General features: G+C 33.1%; 2 protein-coding genes across 3 annotated transcripts in view; both read left to right on the top strand.

Moving 5' to 3' along the window:
* LOC111056776 (protein trachealess) overlaps positions 1-19801 on the top strand; it is a 293770-nt gene that overhangs the window by 72610 nt on the left and 201359 nt on the right. For both annotated transcript variants that reach the window (XM_039432905.1, XM_039432904.1), the window contains exon 2: positions 16688-16720. In XM_039432905.1, coding sequence (XP_039288839.1) covers positions 16688-16720 — 33 coding nt within the window. The remainder of the gene's footprint in view (positions 1-16687; positions 16721-19801) is intronic.
* On the top strand, positions 1512-12729 carry LOC111062288 (esterase E4). Its single transcript, XM_039432909.1, has 8 exons — positions 1512-3947; positions 5725-5910; positions 6840-7042; positions 8324-8480; positions 9026-9216; positions 10007-10148; positions 11300-11438; positions 12372-12729. Exons 1-8 carry the CDS (start codon positions 3713-3715, stop codon positions 12487-12489), a joined length of 1371 nt encoding a protein of 456 aa, XP_039288843.1. The 5' UTR covers positions 1512-3712; the 3' UTR covers positions 12490-12729.

Below are 19801 nucleotides of genomic sequence, written 5' to 3'. Positions count from 1 at the left end.
GTGTATTTGGCTGCACTAGAGTTGATAGAATAAGAAACACTGATATAAGACAGGGTTTATTGGTTGCTCCTCTACATGAAAGAATTATTCAAAATAGACGCAACTGGTGCAGTCATTTGGATAGAATGCCACCTGGAAGAATTCCTGTTGTAGTCCAAAACTATAGACCTACAGGAAAAAGAGATGTAGGGAGACCAAGAAAGAGATGGGTACCGGAACAGGTTCATTAATAAACCTAATCCATGAAGTGAAGATGATGATGATGTTGATGATTTAGATATTTTATATTACTCTCCCATGCAATAGAAAATGTTGTCAAAGATTTTAGTATGAGAATCGGAAAAAATTGTGTGTCAATTATTTTATACTTCCACAAGTGAAGGATTTTTTTTATTGAAACAAGTCTCTATAATATTATTGTAAAACTAGTTTGATAATGGATTGTTGGAATTTATGTTGTACTCAAAATAGTATTTTATATTAAAATCCATGAATACTGTACCTGAAAGTTGAATTTGCTTCAATCAAATGAGTGTCATTCTCAAGGGAAATATCTAAAAAGTGCGAGTGCCTCGACTTTTCGTTATTTTTGATGAAATTATCGTCACATTTCAAATAATATTGAAATATTACCATTCAGAAACCAAAACCTAACCTTAATCTTTCATACATTCTTTCATAACATTCTTGGTTATGTTCATTCTCTAGACAAATTAAAATCTCGTAGAACTTAGGCACTCTGGTTGGTATAAATGTATATGAGAGCTTAGCCATTACCTTGAAGAGTGGTTACAACTGGTGTAGCAAATATTAAATGTACAAGAAATATTGCTAACTCCCTAAAATCCACTGTAATTTATTTTCATGATTCACGTATTGGATAAATAATGAGGAAATGAGGCCTCACGAATATTTTAAATGTGAATTTTTTGGAGATACTGTTGACATACTATATTCAATGAGTAATATAAGTCAGGTTCAAATAAGCCAATCTCATCAATAAATTTCTGTGACTAAATATTAGTTCAAATCGTTTGAAACCTTCATTGTTCTTGACGTAGACAATGAGAACTTTGATACATCCTAGTGTTCAAAGTGAACCCTATATTTTGAATTTGTAAAGAGGAACATCCAATTAAACCAACAACCTCTCTTATATAAATCTCTATCACACGAGTAGTGCCCCTTCAAATCCTCAACATTATAATTTAGTAATCAGCCGAAATGCCCACTTCATTTTCTTGCACATTTGTTCTATAAAAAGAGTTGAAAGCAGCTAGACCTAGATTAGTGAGACTGTCCAAGTGTTGAATAGCACTGCAGTGACCGAGGCTCAGATTGAATAATTGCTTCCAGTGGGAGTTTCAACACTTAGTTACATCAATTCACTCCTGTAAACACGGACTTCTTACTTGCTGCTCGCTTCTGGCTGGTCCTACTCGACTGCTTTCGATCATTAAGCTTTTCAGAAACGAAACAATGACAGATGCTTAGAATAAAACAATCTTAAGTTGGGATGAAAATCTTGGAAGGAATAGAATTTGTTGTGTTTATTGAGGGAGGCAACGTGAGAATCCTCTTCCTTATAACATGTCCAAAAAATCTACTTCTTGATATTATTGGAGATGATATTGCAGTAGATAAGAAGACCCAAAATTAGCACAACTTATTACCTACTCAAGGCAGTGCAAAGACTAAAAAAACATTCTACGGGTGATATTTTTCAAAGTTTTTAGATTCTTATACTATCAAGCTATCAAAATAAAAACGTTTTCTCAGGAAAACATTTTTTCAGATCTTTACTTTTTGAGATATCAGCGCTTAAAATAGACATTTTTGGGACAGATCATTTCAAATTCGTTAAGAGATAAAAATCCATGAAATTCTGAGGATAAATTCTTCATCGTATTGTTGTTGATTGAATAAAACAACAGATTTCTGAAAATATCGATTTTTAAGAAAGTAATTCAATTCACCAAAAATAACTCAGCTGAAAGTTCTTTTTGGTCATTTTTAGTAAGTGAAATAATTTTCTCAAAAATTGATATTTTTAGGAAATTTTTGTTTTATCCAATCAATAATACCATGAAGAATTTATCCTTTGACTTTCATGAATTTATCTCTTACCGAATTTGAAAAAATCTGTCCCAAAAATTTAGACTTTATGCGCTCATATCTCAAAAAGTAATGATCAGAAAAAATTCCTGATTGAACTTTATCATTTTTATAGCTTGATACAATCGAATCATTTTATGATTGATATATTGATACAATATATCATTTTTATGAAAATTTATAAAATAATGTTGATTTCTCATCCACATGATTTGATGATTGTCATCTTCAAAGACCAGCCACTGTAGCCTACAGTAACTATATTACCCACAGTATGGCCATTGGAATTTTTTTCACGCCGCCACCATGAAGATTCAAAATATTTGAATTTTACAACGGAGCTTATAGGGGTTTATAAGTAAAATCCCTTGCTTTTACTTATTAAAGTATATTTTTGTGATAATTAACTTCGATATAATTCCTTTTATGTTTTTTCTATATTCCCAATATAGTTTTGGAACTTGAAAAAAATAAATCGTAGACAATAACGAGTAAACATGAAAGGTAGGTAACGTAACCTGAAAGCTGAATTTCCAAAAATATACAATAAAACTTTTGAAATGTGTCATGATATATTGTAATAAATGTTGTTCCATTGACAAAAAATAATGAATTTCTCATATCTATTTCTAGAGATTTGATGGAATTCTCATCACAATAGATTCCATAACATTTAAATAGTTTGTTTTATTTAGCCAATAAGTCTGACGAAAATATTGTAGAGCACAACATTGGATATAAATTGTGGGAGAGCCAATAATTGTTCTAGCCATAGTAGGACTACTACTTGATCAATTTAATAAACATGTAAGCAATTGAAAAATAGAACACATAACCATTATTGTTTATATTTAGTGATATTTCAAATCTTAACCACTGCTCGTGGTAATGCAACTCGAAATTCATATCAATAGCTATTAACCAATTGAACATGATAACCAATTGAACATGATATGGGTAGGGTACTCAGTACTGAAGAGAAGTCAATGGCCTTTGAAACAATTTATCTTTCTGCATATTTATATAGATCACTGATTCCCAATAAGTTGTCCGCGAAAGCTCTAGAAATGGTCTGTGAGGAGTGATTTTTAAAATTATATTTTTTGTCTATATTAAAGTATAATTAATTTATCTTCGAAAATTATATATCAAACTCATCTCAAGTTCATAATATGTTTCCAATCGGTAAAATAAGTGGTAAGTTCCAAATGTCTAATGCTATAAGATAGGACTTAAAAGTTTTTTTGGAATCTTAATGGCGGATTTGTACCATGTGACCGAGCTAACCAATCAGAAGCGTGACAGTCAATGGCCATACTGTGGGTAATATAGTTACTGTACTGTAGCCTAGCTAGTTGAACAGTAATTGCCTGATCATTTAATGGGTAATGGAGTAGGTATAGGTAGCCTACTCAATATTATTCAAAGTTTGTTTACAAGTCAAACAATAAAGCACTCTCAGAATAGTTATCAGCGGATTGTTGACTCATCGTCAATCAACGTGCCAATTAAGGAACCTCTTTTTTGAAAAGGTGAACAATTTTTTTATACTATAGCTTATTTGCTTTGATGTATGATAATGCGTATCTGATGTACTATGCTCTTCTCTCGAGCGCTCAGTACTAATTGCTGGATACTTAATATGGATGTTAAATTATTACTGATGATTTTTACCTTTCAGCGCAATGGTGTAGGGTACCCTGTCATGGTTTTTATACATGGCGGGGGTTTTGTTGATGGAGATGGAACCAGTGGCTTCTACGGACCGGATAAATTGTTGCTCACCAAGGACATTATTCTAGTTACAATCCATTATCGACTAGGATTCCTCGGTGAGTTGCACCTTTTTCTCTTTAATGACACCTCCATCAATCTTCGAAATTAGTCTACTGAAGGGATCATTATACACAGTATTCGAGATACATAAAAAAGAAGTCAAACCAGTAATGGAGATACGTGAAACGTAAAAATAAGTATGCCGAAAAGCAAGAACAAATCAATCAAAAATGTTATATGAATAATAATCTCAGCATAAATAATTTGGAGTGATTGGATGATTGATGACTCTCCATCATTTCTGGAGTGAAACGAAATTGAAAACAATCCATAATATAATTATTGTTTCATCCAGTTACAAATTACTTTACTAAATTATTTATCTGGTTGCCTTTGTTTTGTAAGAATAGAATAGAATTTTATTGGTCATAAAATATTCACATGAATACATGGACTTCGTCAATTTTTTAACACTAAAGTAAGTCAAAACAAACACAAAAACACTAAGACCAGTCAGTATCAGAACAATAAAATAACACATGAATCACATAAGACAATTCCAATCTATTCTAAAATAGTCATGTACGGTGTACAAACATTCATCAATTAACACGGCTTTCAATACTTTTTTAAATTGTGTGCATATGAGTTCCTTCAAGTGGTCAGGTGTGGAGTTATATAATTTGATAGATGTGAAGTGCCAGTTTCTTTGTGATTTAGTGTGACTGTACAACGGAATTCTAAGTTTGTGTCTATTTCTTGTATTTAAACTATAATGGAAGCTATTAGAATCATACTTAAGGAGCACAATCTCTTTCTCACCATTAAATATTCGTAAAATCTTATGAAGATTTTTGTTCCTGGTAAGAAAATGACATCCATAATGATGTCAAATAATAAAACCATTACAGACTCTCGTTTTTCAAATCAGTTCCTATCTTTATGATAATTTAAATTATGATCATTTTGATTATTATTGATTCACAGCATCGATGATAATGATGTTTGATCATCTTAGAATATTGAGACACGTATACGTGTAATGAAGCGACCCTATTGGCTTCAGTGAAAGGATTTTTAAAATTAGTAATTTTTAAGATGTCTTTTAGTGTCCCAAATCTTATCAATCTGCCACATCACTGTTTAATAACTTTGAAATATATTTATCATTCTCCTCAATTCCACATTCAAATGATTGGGTGTTTTGAAATGAAAGCTTACTACTTTGAAAATTGAACAGGTAATGTATTTAAATAATCCTACCTGAAACTAAATTAGGTGAAATAGACTACACTAAGAATCATGACTAGTGATTCCTCTTGAAACAATAAACAAAGTAGATAATTTTGACTAAATTATGAAAAGAACTCGATTTATTTACAAGGTTGTGATTCGTTTATCTTTGTGGTGTAGAGCTCGTTTTGATGCTCTCGGGAGCAGCACCCAAAATGTTTCAACTAGGAAAATATACATAAACCTATATCTCAAGAACTATTTGACACATTCAGGGCCGTTGTAACAGATAACAGCGCCAGTTGAAACGAAATCTCAGCTTGAAATTGGATTAAATCAATGTTAAGTTTTGTTTTCTATAATGTGTTTCATATTGATATTAAACCACCAGCTGATTCAAATCACTTTAAGCTTCCACTGTTCATACGGCACTTGGAGAATTAGTTATTGTTCATCAAACCATAGATGAGTTAACTTCGATTCAAAACTTAGTTAATATTAATCCTCTTAGCTCTTAATCATCGTATGATTATGATTAATCTCAATTATATTTCTATGAAAAAGTTCAACAAAATATCTTTCGACTGAATTGTTTTTCAGGGTTCGCAAGTTTGGATGATGGAGACTTTGCTGGAAACTATGGCCTGAAAGATCAGTCGTTGGCGCTGAAGTGGGTGAAGGAGAACATTGCTAAATTCGGAGGAGATGGCGACAAGGTGACTGTGGTGGGGGAGAGTGCGGGCGCCGCCAGTGCTCACTTCCACATTCTATCGCCGCAAAGTCAAGGTAGTCCACACCAAATCAAATCACATTTAGTACTGTGGTCGAATTGAAACAATCGTCGAGAGCTATGCGGAGCAGAGAAATGGAGGGAGGTTAGCCAAATACAGTGTCATAGTAAGAAGCGCGGTTGCCAAGTTGACAATCAGACTCAGTCGATACAGTGCTTTCAGAGAGGAAACTAGGTATACGTATCATGAGATGTTGAACACTCACTAAAGATTACAGAACGCTGTCTGCTTTAGCACGGCAACATCGCCACCGCTGTATCCCTACTTTCCTCTGCTCCGCATATCCCTCCAAGTCGTAAGTAGATTTAAAACTGACTATAGGACCCGTGCTTCGCATCGGAACTCCTTTTTTGTATGAGTAATTCTACCCCATAGAAATATTCACATAAGTTATTGCTATATTATAATGTACTTTACTGCGCTATTAGTTAATTTTAGGTTCTTCCATTTTTTTATTTCATTTATCTTTTCAATATCAATTCAGTTTTACTGTTTTACAAGTTATTATTCTTGATTTCATTTTTTACTTACTCACTCTTTGCGCTTGGCAAGGGGGCTTCGCCCTCTGCTCCTACGTGGGAAAATATGAAATTTTAAAAAATTTGAAAAGAAAATATTTGAGCAACGAGGTGCTTGAATTCAATATTTGAGTACGATAAGCTCTATCCAAATGTTGGTGTTTCAAATTACTACCATTTTCATGGAAATCAAGCTAAAAATCTTGAGTACATATTAATGGACAAACATATTACAGCGTATAAACGTATACAATCCTTCAGTCTCTTATTATAAGTGCGTTTATCACAATCATGTCAAAAGATATACATATGAAAATGTACATGCAAAAAATACAAAACGTACAAAAGATATTTTGTATTATATTTGTAGTCAAGATGAATTAAACATTCAATGAAAACGTTTCAGGGCTCTTTCAAAGGGCTATCTTGTTGAGTGGAACAGCTGATTGTCCATGGGCAGTTTCCACAGCGCATCAGAATGGAAATTTAACGGCAAAAATGGCAAGCCTGGTGAATTGCTCGGCTGACACCTCAGCAACAGAACTGCTCGAGTGCTTGAGAAAAGTTGAAGGATCCGAGTTTCTAATTCACAATGAAAAGTTCCAAACGGTGAGATCTCTTCAGTTTATGCATATGTTGATGAGAACCATGGTTCCGGTTCTATATATATTCACACCATAAATTTTGGCTCATTTGAACGATTTTGAAATTCCACTAATTTTATCTTCGACATATTGCTGATTCGACATTCTAGACCTATTAAGAATTTCCATTTGTTAAATATAATGGGATTATGTAAATTATGTGAATATAAATGGGAGCCCTTCATCGGGAGATGACATTGGGGAATACGTGGCTCAACATTACTCCATTCAACTTATTATCTTGACTAAAATTTCCAAATGTTTTTATTGTCTCTTTCTTAGAAACCATCTGATCATATTATTTAAGAATAGAAAGAAAGTTCCTAGCCATATTATATTAATTTCAATTAGTATATTTGTTATATCATATTTAATATCGGGGCACCGAGCTTCGCTCGTTATTTTTATTTATTGATAAACAGAACACAGTTCTCTAAAATGATCGTGTTTATATTTCACAGCTGGCTATACGTCATCTTATAAATTTCGGGGATGCGATATTTTGATTTTTCACATACTCACTCACTCACTCACTTTTTTACTATCCGCAGACGACGTAAGTCTCAGCTGCTTCAGCCAAGGATGAATATTATCCTTTTTCATTATCATTTTTCAAGATGAATTATCCTTTTTCATATACTCACTCACTCACTTTTTTATTATCGGCAGACGACGAAAGTCTCAGCTGTTTCAGCCAAGGATGAATTATCCTCGTTCAGCAAGTTTTCCCAAGGATGAGACCTAGTGAAATCTAATTTTTATATCATAAACCTACTATGTTCCTAATTCCGGGAAAATCGTTAGAGCCGTTTTCGAGATCCGTTGAACATAAATAACCAGATATAAATAAATATAAATAACCAGATATAAATAAATATAAATAACCAGATATAAAAATACTGACATTGCTCGCTTAATATAATAGGATATATTTTTACTGTATCACCATAAATATAATTTTGTTTGGGCAGTGTTAAGAGCATAATTTATTTAATTCCATTTAATGAGCTCTGAATCAGCCTCTAAAACTACTAACCTTGGATAATTTATTAATTTTATGTTTGATTATTGTTTTTTTTAAATTAACACTTGAAAATGGCTTGAAAGTTGGAACTAGTTGTGTTCATATAAGTTTTAATAAAAGAAAGTTCAAAAAAGGGTACCATGTAATTTTTTCTATATTAATTACACAATTTCAAAAGCTCTATTAGAATACTTTATTACTTTTATTTCTTATTCATTCCAGGTTTGGAAAGGTTATAGTGTACCAATAGTAATATTCAGACCAACTATAGAAAGTCATTCTGGGAATGCCTTTATCACTCAAGAATCATACAAGAGTCAGTCTAAAAAGCCAATGATGATAGGAGCTACATCGGATGAGGGAGCTTTGGTTCTGGCAAGTAAGTGTAGTTACAAATTGAAATATATAATTAACCACTCAAGATAATTATTGGGACCTTCAGTTAAATTGAAATATATAGTGGACCATCAAGATAATTATTGGGACCTTCAGTTAATTATAAATCTATACTTAAATATATAAGAGGATTTATTACTTTAGTAATACTTCTTAGTTTACACTGACCACTTTGATGATCATACTACTGTGCATTGCGCACAGGATTGCAATAGATCTATCTATCTTTATTCATCTTTATATATTTTTTTTTCTTGTATCTCTTTTTCTATGTTATTTCTCTGCCTTTTTCTAATAGTGTATATTATTTATATATTTTTGGCTGTTATCTGTTTTTCTATGTTATTTTTATGTAAAATTGGTGTTGTACCGTTGGAAGTTGAATAAATAAATAGATCTATGCATCTCAGCCAAACTTGTTCTCAAATCAATAGTACAGTCAATTATACAGCTCCTTTCTTATTTCTAGATAGAAAGTGCATTGAATAGAAGTTAATTACCTTTGTCAACAAATGTTTCTGATTTCAGTATTGAAGAGAGACAAGACAAGAAGCCTCGAATCTGCGCTGTCTGAGTTTGACAAGAGATTCACTGAAATAATGCCGGTCGAAGGAGATTTCCTCGATGACCCTGACCACAAGGAAAGAGCTGAAAAAATAAAAACCGAATACTTTGGTAACTCGACAATAAGCAACGAAACTTTGCCTCAACTAACCAAGGTTATATTATTTCCCTGAATCTTTTTATGATTTTAATTCAATATTTCTGATAAGTACCATAAGCATCTTCAGAATCATGTATAATCAGTTTCATCATTATTATGTTGAGAAATTGAAAAAAGTTTTCAACCTATGCTACATTCTGTACGTTTGTCTTACTTGAGACTTGATATTTATTTTTCAAGTTTGACATGAGTATTGTGACCAAAATATAGACTACTTCACATAACGACATAGTAGTCTAAGATTTGAGTAAATAATAGTTAGTTAAAGGTTATTACAAATAAAATACAATTCTAATTATCTTAGTAAAAACTATTACCATGTGGAGCGCGTTCAGACATGACATCTACATTTATCACTTGGTGTTTTCACCCTTAGTATTTGGTATTCCTTCTTTAAAGAAACAAGAATTGATCTGCATTGTAATGCAGGCCAGTTCAATAATGTTCCATTATTTCAATTAATATCAATTACTAAAATATTTAGGCTTCATTTGATTAACTTATAAAAATATTGTACATCATTAACATAATTATTTCAATACAAATCTGCGGAATTTTAATTTAATACATTTTGGGTAGAACAAACTATCAGTTGTTTCTATCAGAAATTATTTCAGTTTCTATTAGAATCTATCAGAAACTAAAGATAATGAAGATTACAGATTGTTTCTTATGCACATACTAGTGTGATTCATCAACAATCATAAAGACAAATCTGTTCTAAGGATTGTTATGTTTGTTGAATATTTTGTATTCTTTCATTTGAATCTTTATCTGATTTACAGCTATACAGTGATACTTACTTTTTGAATGGAATAAAAAGTACCTTATCTAGACACGAAGGAGAAAAATACGTTTATAAATTTGGATACGAAGGGTCGTATTCAATTTCACAACTGTTATCAGGAGACCCGACTTACAGGAATGGTAAGGCCATTCTAAATAAGTAGATTTTATTTTCTTTGGATTATTTTTATTTTTTGCATTATATCCTCAAAATAGAAAGCAACCATTTTGTACATCTCGACAATAATTGTACTGAAAAAATACTATGACATATCTAATGCCACTTCTTTCTTTCTATGAGCTTATGCTCTAGAAATAATTTTTTATTAATTAAAAATGAATAAAAATTTATTTAGGATATGTCAGAGGCCCTGAAATTGATCAGTTGCGTCCTGAAAACTCTGAAACCAGACCTGAGCCAGCCAGGTCACTCGATATTATGAATATTATTATGCTCTTATACAAATATAAGCTATTCATTTCAATCACATGCTAAATCATGTATCTGTTTCTCTAAATTCTGAATTAAAAAGCTCTTGATTGAGAGACCTGTTTGAGTTTGACTGTATGTTGAAATTGATCATGTTGTCTGCTGTAGCTCTCTGAAAATGTAAATTATAGTAAAACAATTCATGTTTAAGCCAAAAAAATGAAACATTCTGAATGGCCACAGGGCAATGATTCCGGGGAATTCTTGTGGTGTTATTGTTGTTTCATAGTCCATATTTTATAGTTTGTACTATTTGGTATCTCTGTTTTAATCGTTCTGATTCCCACAATAGATAATTTATACAAATAGAAGTCCTACTTACATAATCTTTACACAATTAGTGGTTACTTTAATATTTAATTATAAGTTTCTTGTTTTTTCCGCTACTTTAAGTTTCATGTAAGGATTTTTATTATTTTGTAGTTTGTTTTAAGTTTTTTCTTGAATTGAATTGTATTAGTTACGTTCGTTTTTCTTTTTCATGTATTGTTTTTTTTTAATTGTAGTCAGTGTGCGTCAAGAGGGCAATAATGCGATTGAGTTCCTGGTGCCCTAAAATATGTATATTTTCAAATAACCAGATAAAAAACCAAGTGAAGACAAATTTTTAAGTACTATGTTTGATGATTTATTAAATTTGAATATATTTTTTATTTGGTCTTTGAATCTTCAACTACTTATATCTGTTATATCTATTATGACATGATAAATACATTATATATAAAATATAATAAAAAATATGAATATAAGGAACATATAAAATATAAAAAAATATAATAAAATATAAATTATCACTTTGCAGGTGTCTGTCATGCCGACGATCTGTTTTATTTGTTTCCTATGAAGCCGTTCCTTGGTCTTCGTGTTGGAAGTGAAACAGAAAAAGATAAAGAGATAAGCGCTAAATTTGTTGACTTAATCACCAACTTCGTAATTGAAGGGTAAATTCTTTGTTTGAGTTTTCAATGTATGATAATTGAATAGAGGATTATTTTGATGACGTATCATAACGTCATTTGTTGATAATGGTATGCAAGGCCTATAATATCAGAATAACTGGACAAGTTCCCAGTCAGCATTGAGAAATCAAAACACAAGAACTCTTTTGCTGCTCGATGTATCATCCCCATAAGCCTGCTTGATAAGGGCAATGGTATGCTCATTTTGGCGTGCGACTCAACTATAAAAGCACGTAGCAAAAATTGACCTTGTCTTAAACGAATTCCCTCAGGCTGAGTGCTCTTCAAGCCGCTACACTGAATCAGTCCCGATAGTTGTTAAGTGAACCCTTTAAAAAAAATAATCATAAAACGAAATCATGAAATTGGAGACAACATTTTACTTATGATTAATCCTTAGGAATGAACAATTCCTGAGCTAAAAAGTATGAAAGTATTCAACTTTTTAGATAATGAACTAATCCATCGTTGTATCCTAATGAAATAGTTTTTTGATAGACAACTTAATTTTCGAACGAGGCACCATATTATTGACTGAGACCAGACGTTTTAATCAATTTTATCAAAAAATAATCAGAGAGTCATTTCTTCTATTGTTTTATTATAGAAAAATCCGCGATTTATATAACTTATTTGTGGAAAGTCTTGAGATAATTTCACTTTTTGTAATTTTAACTGAAGATTTTGGTAAGTCGATTCTCGACTTCAGATTCTGAAGCGAGAATTATTCTCCCTTTATCTTTATAATGCATTTTGAAGAGGAGATTTCCTCTGAAAATTCTGAAGTAAAGTTTTGAACAAATTGGTTAATTAGAATAAGAAATGCTATGAAATATAATTAAATCATTTTCTTAGACGTATTTGTCTTTATAGTTTTGTCATGTGAATAAAACAGAAACTTTTTTGATTTTACAGAAATCCAAATTCGAAGTCAGAACCGAGCATTTGGACTCCAAGTTCTAAGGACGTCGACTTCTTGTCAATCTCTACTGAGGGGAATTTTGAAATGAAGAAGAACTTCCCAGGAGCATAATGCACTTATCAAATAATAACGTTACTACGGTACTTATCTTTATTAAAAAAAATGAATTTCAGTAGTATTCATCTTCAATTTTTGTAACAAATATTACCTGTTTCTATCATAATATGACCTGTCTTCACCCCGTCTCATTAAAATTGAGTACGGTAGGTAGGCTTTTACTAATTGTATTTTTATATTCTGTTTTCTCTAAGATACTGAACTGTCAATTTGAATAAAAATCAAATTATTATGTGTACATCTTTCATTTTTCCCAACTTCAATATTACGGTAAGCCTATTTCATCATTCTCCCACATACAGGGTGGGTGAGAAGTCTAAGAACGGCTTAATATATCATACACAAAGATAATTTGACAGTGGGTGTGATTGGGGATCCTACTAAAATTGAAAATACTTCTTTACTATGACTTCAAAAATCTGGTCCGCCATATTGAATGCAACTTTGTTTTTTAAATAGGAAGGTGGTCATGCGATACATAATTTGGATACGGAATTTCAAGAAAAAATGAATGGCGAAAACCGCATATCGATATCTCAAACCGTTTCGAAGATATTCACAACATTATTAATCAATCCTATTCAAAGCAGAAAGGGAAGAAAAAAGTATGAGAACAGCTTAGTATCTCATGGAAAAATGTGATTTCAAGGAGGGTGTAGTAGGGTCCACTCAAATTAAAAATACTACTTTACTGTGACTTCTAAAATCTGGTCCGCCATCTTGGATCCGCCATTATGAATGCAACTTTATTTTTTTAAATAGGAAGGTGGTCATGCGATACATGATTTCAATACCGAATTTCAAGGCAAAACGAATGGCGAAAACCGCACATCCTTATCTCGAACCGTTTGGAAGATATTCACATTATAAATCAATACCATCAAATCAGAAATGAAATAGGTAAGTGGCATTGATTCGAAACGGTTTGAAATATCGATGCGCGGTTTTGCCAATCATTTTTTTTTGAAATTCCGTACCGTATCGAAATTATGTATCGCTTGACCACCTTCCTCTTTAAAAAAACAAAGTTGCATTCAATATGGCGGACCAGATTTTTGAAGTCATAGTAAAGTAGTATTTTCAATTTGAGTAGGATATCCAATCACACCCACCGTCAAATTACCTTTGTGTATGAGATATTAGGCCGTTCTCGGACTTTTCACCCACTCTGTATATATTTCAATGGGAAATATTATTGATAGCAATAAGGTGATAAAAACTAACAACAAATAATTATTATCATGAACATGTCTAAGAAATGAAAACTTTTCCAACAATCGTCCTTTTCCTGTACTTTTATTGCATTAATAACACATACCGTTCAAATATTCGTTGCCTAAAGCATGTTCCGAACACTTTTTCAGTGTCCAACATGTGCTGGTGTGTTGTTGAGCGTGATGGCCAACCAACATGGCTGCCCAGCGGGAGAGGCCGCAAGCTTACATGTGTGATTAATATCCCGCGGTCATTTACGCATGCATTTATAAACATTTTTCGTAATTTATTAGGAGAGGAACATAAGTATCAAGCTTATTTATGTATGTCGCCGCAGCTATTTGTATGAGAGTGCAATGTGTAACCTACATTCATGTAGTGGGTTTACTTTTTAGATTTTTTTTGGTTAATGGATAGATAGAGCATAAGACTAGAGTCATTAATGAAGACAGAAATCTACTTGATATTGATTGATTCCTGGGGAGAATCGTGGATGCTAAAGTTCTCTTTTTTGATTCCATCCATCATCTTGAGTTGAAACACAAGGTAAAAGAAGAGTAGAAAATCATCCCAACAAGGAATAGCCTACTATTCCAATTTCTGTATTGACATAACATTCCAAAGCACGGATTTCGGGGACTGTATTCACATCTTGTTATTCACTCACAACGGGCGATTAATGTAACACTGTAATCGGAAAACATGATTTGAAGCTGATATACGGTTGTAGAGAACAGCGAAAATTCATCAATGATTTGATGAATTTATTGATTCATACAGTACTGTATGAATATTATACAGTACTTAGAACCAGACTAAGCACTAGAGTCTCGATCATATTCTTCAGGTTTTTAAGTGATTATCTTGGTCCGATCACACTATCTTAATGTGATACTTTGTAAGTGACAGGTGAGATCCTAGACACTATATAATAAATTTCATTATTTGAACTACGGAGACTATCCATAATTTGAATAAACCAAGAGCTAAATCGTACGTTTCTTCTCCAAGTGCCTATCCGTTCCGGATGTTGGCTATCAGCATGGCTATCTTGATTTTGTTGGTTGCGATTCGGAAGAGTTCTACTGATGTTTGAACCACTTCCTCAGATTTGCCAACCAAGATATTCTTCTTCTCTTGCTGTTTATTTTGCCTTGAAGGATCTCTTGGAGTAGCCCGTACCTTTCTGTGTTTCTCATTATGTGTCCGAGGTATTGGAGTTTCCGGCATTTCATGGTGTTTACCAACTCTGCTCCCTTTCTCATGCGCTGCAGTACTTCTGTTTGCATTTAAATTAAATCGTACGTTTAGGCTTATTTAATTATTGTGACCAATATATGAAAGGAAATTAAACCACATCAGTTTGTGAGTATTATTCTGTTGTCTAGAGCTTGATTCTGAGTTGGACTTCTTTTAGTATGTAGTTGTTATTCCTAGTTATCTTTGCTAATCTGTGGAAAAGTTACCATTATTTGTTTACTCTTCCTTAGTTATCTCTTGGCTCTTGCACACAAGGCTGTTTAAAGTTGAAAAAATCAGTGGAAAAATATGAAAAACATCATTCTGATTGTTAGCAAAATTATATGAAACCAACCGAGCTACAGGTTTCCATGAACATTTAAACGTTATTTTCCTGCATTTCTGAAACGTATTACAATGTTGTCCTCTTCCCAGTGCACCATGCACAAGCAACGAGTTTCTCTCGTTCACTGACTCTGTTTAGTTTAATTTATTTTCTTCGTCGCCTGGCGGCCAATTTCAATGATAATGATAATTTGAATATCAAATTTTTACGGGAATAAATCGTGAGGAAAAAATGTGTACGCTATTTTGAGCGTCTCGGTATTTATGGCTTCCCTCCTGTGGTCTTCTTGTGCCTGCGCTCTTTATTGGTCGCGACGCTTCCAATATTTATTGCTCCGTCGAGTTATTACTATATCATCCTTGTAGACACGATTCCGGCAAACAGGTGGCTTTCATGGAATTATCGAAAATTCGCAACTTTTTCTTGGCTATGCTTGAAAAGTTGTATACAGTGTAACAACGATCACAGAGTACATACTGTGTAGTATGTATATTTGTTATAGAAGTAAATTTATAAAGTTTAGTGATGTTAGTTGGTGTGATATTTATCTATCAAGATTCTATGTATACGATGATATTCATAATTATTATTGTTTGGTGATTGTATTTGGTGGTGTGGGAAGAGAATCCTACAATACTGTTTGAAATGAAGTATTACAAATTAAATAGATGCATGTACTTGTATTGAAAGGCAAGAACATGTTGCCTTCTTTTGCACTGATTGTATTTCTTTTGGAAATTCCAAATCTCTCAAAATTCTATGTAATTTTTTTCCTGTGTAATCCATCACTATAACTGTATAGACAATAACTGTATCATTTGTATACATCCATTACTATAATATAAGCAGCCATTATTGAATAGTTGTTTCTAGGTGAACCCTTCAAATCTGGCTTTTGGAAGATAGATTTCTTGCAATAGAACAAAACGACTACACAATGTTGCTTATTATAGTTAATAAGTTCAATGCTATTAGAAAGACTATAACTGAAATAAAGCGTGTCTGTCATTAATATGAAGTAGCTATACTGCAGTTTTATCACATATTTTGTGTACTTTTCTGGCTGCTTGGTTGTCGAAAGTGATCAAGAAGTAACGAATTTTATGAAATTAGCAAAAACGTTATGAATCTCTTGGTCAGAAATAATTCCCATCGATGTCTTAGAATGTCAGCAGCTTTGAATTCTTCAATTATTCAATATACGATGATGATGAAAAGTCCCAACAGTATTATCATAACAAGAGATTCCCTCTATTTAGTAGGCTACTAACAATAATAAAATATAGGGTAGAGTACAAAGTGGGGAGAATGTCAATGACTACTTAATCTGTTTGTCTGGTAATTGACAGTCAATTTCAAGTCAGTTCACAGAAAATTTTTGTTTTGTTTCAGATATCGAGAAGAAGCACTCTGCTGGTCTGACAGGTAAAGTGAATCCTTATTATTCAGAGATTTATAGAAATCTTCATTTCAAATTTCAACACGTGCTTCCAATCCTGAAAATTTCAAATCGAACCAATTTCCACATTCTATAACGAGGATTTATGTGAGAGTATTTGGAAATTATTTTCAAAATTGAAGAATCAGACTTGGTATATTGGTATGTAAGAAATTGATGTATTGTTTAATTATTTGATTGGGATATTCATTTATTTGTTGAGATCCAATGTGGGCGCCAAATAATCCATTACATCGAAAGTGAAGTATTCCTTTACCAAGGAAGGATGGAGAATTGATAAGATTTCACGGGTTTGAACAATTCTCTCAATTCCATAGGCACCGACAACATTCATTTGATTCGTCCAGATCCAATTCGGGAATCTGATTGGCCCGTGTGAAAGATCGCGGTGATTAGTTCCAGAATGCGATTTTTTCCAATTGTCTCTCACGGCGTTTTTTCCTCGAAAGAGACAAACACAGCGGCAATGCAATTTGCATAGCGAAACGAGCGAATTGATTCTAAGCGACTGAACAAACGTTCGTGCAAAAAAAAACAAAGTGAATGAGCGGCGCACGAACAACCATCAATCTGTAAAAAAGCAATAGAAGACGAGAAACAGATGAAAAAAAAGAAAATAGAGTGTGGGGAAGTTGGAACGTAGAGAGTGACAGAGAGATTGAGAGAAAGAGAGAGTGAGTGACTGGTCGCCACTAGGGGTTGACTCAACAGTGAGAGAGCGCTTTCCTTGCGGAAGAAAAATGGTCAACATTTGACTGGGACTCCCACCGTTGCCTACTTGTCTTAGGCACTAATGAAAAAGAACGAACAGCCCTGAAGATTGAGCAGAGACACGTCTGATCGAATACATTCACAATGCCCATGGGCTAGGTTTCCGTACTCAATGTTCGATCAAAACTTTTTCCTCAGAAGAGATCTGTTATCGAAAGTGTTATGAGTGTTCAGGTGTTGAATTATATCGATTATATTCATTCGTCATATCAGTCTTTCAATTTGTGAGCGAGGTATTTGAATGATATTGTATCTATGCATTACTTGTGGTGGACATTCAACCTGATGCTACTACAACATGTTGTGAATCATATTTAGAGATAATCGTTGAGGGAGATTGATAGGAGTTCGATACCATTATTTCTTCAATATTATGATATTATTCATAGATCTCCATTGATTCTTTCATTGATCCACATTCTCATAGAATCTCATATTTTCGCAGAATCACCCATACTTTTTTTATTGATTCATACAATCATTAAAATGATAGGGAGAGAAAAAATGAGGTGAACTTGTGCTACTCCTCTCCTAAATTTAGATAAGATTACATATAGGCCTAGACCAAAATAGGTTAAGTTTTGTTGTTGTTCACTTCACAAAACTTTCAGTCCTTAATTATTTCCACAAAGTAGATTTTTAAATTTAGATGCTTCAAAACCAAGCATGGTAGAAATATTTCACATTATTATCACTAAAATAGGGAATATTTACATATTAAAGAAATAATTTTGAAGGACCAAAATAAAGATACTTGTACTCGATATCATTCATGAATTGAATCATGAAGTTCAAGATCGATAATTCCCTCTTCAAATATCATCAAATCTTGCATCAATCTAATCATCAAGGAATCAGAATCTGTATAAGCTCTAATCTGTAAAAAAATATGAAAATTTAAATGTGTAAAAATGAATAAAGAATAAACAAACTATTATTTGTCGAATATCGTTCTCATGTCAACATGAACAGTAGCTAGTCTCCCTCCAATATACAGTATTTACAGTTAACGGTGAAACACGTTCATGATTATAGTAGACTAGCTGAACAAGAGTGGGACTATTATTGCGTTGATGTGAATGTCACTTTGTTGAGAGGGATGATGATGTCTGATCAAGATGAATTCAGAGAAAAGAAATCGCCTTTTAAGGAAAACCGGTAAATTTCTTCCGGGCCTCTCTTGCTCTATAATGCTCCATGCTACAAGAACTTTGCACCTGGATCTGGACTGGATTTCAGCTCCTCAACCGTGCACAGAAAATGGTTTGGCTTGTTGGTCAGAATTTAACAGAATCCGAACATTTCTGTGAGTAACAATGTTGTGAGATGTAAATCCGAATATTTATCGGAACGAACAGTCATGTTTGTTGTAGGATTGGAATTGAATCGTCCACAACAATGTGCTTCAAAATATACGATCAGTATGAAGAAGGAGGAGCCTTCTTCATACATGGGCTAATGCCTGATTATCAGTCAAACAATATTATCAATCTATCATTGCGTTTGTAAAAAAATCATCAGTGTTGACGATCGCTTATCGGGCTATTAATTTCATATAGCAAACAAATTCACGGTATGAAAAAGAGTATTACATGCTGGAAAAGATGAAACAGTAAATCGCCCAGAAGTTGTGAAGCAAAGATTCCTTTCTTGATGCCAGAAAAATTTCACTTTCTGAGTTGTTGTGGAGGTGATATTGTGATAGTTACCCATTTAAAAAAGCTAGTCTTTTTTGTTTAAAAAACAATTTACAATTGAATCAAAACAGTCTTTCTCGAGGTACTTGATTAAGAGCAAACAAATCCCATTAACCATTCAGCTCATTGCTGTTATAAGGATCTAGGTCGGATAAAGTTATTAGTGGAATGAAGTTGAAGAGTTTTCACCCCAGTTTTAAGCTTTGTACACAATATTGTTGACTGGAAGAAGAGAATCGACTTTCCCTTTTCGAGTATCAAAGACGAATGAATCTCTCACTTCGTGTCCCTTCATAGTCTCCTTCTACTTCCTTGATCCTTCTTCTCTTTTGCCATCGTCAACATTGCCTCGGATTAATATTCACCCTCTCGGCAACCCCCAGACGACTGACTGATTGACTGACTAGTCAATTTGTAGCCCGGGACATTGTTTATGCTTATCTACACTCAGGCCGTCTTCTCCGCTGTCTCCAGATTAAACATAAGGTTTTGAGCTGGCGTTATGAATGAAATATCGGCGTACCGCCTCTCAGCCGCCCCCGGGGGCGGAGATTCGATTTGCTGCTTGAAATTGATAGA

This window comes from Nilaparvata lugens, chromosome 7, assembly GCF_014356525.2.
Source record: "Nilaparvata lugens isolate BPH chromosome 7, ASM1435652v1, whole genome shotgun sequence".
Taxonomy (NCBI): Eukaryota; Metazoa; Arthropoda; class Insecta; order Hemiptera; family Delphacidae; genus Nilaparvata; species Nilaparvata lugens.
This window is presented reverse-complemented; position numbering and strand designations above follow the sequence as displayed.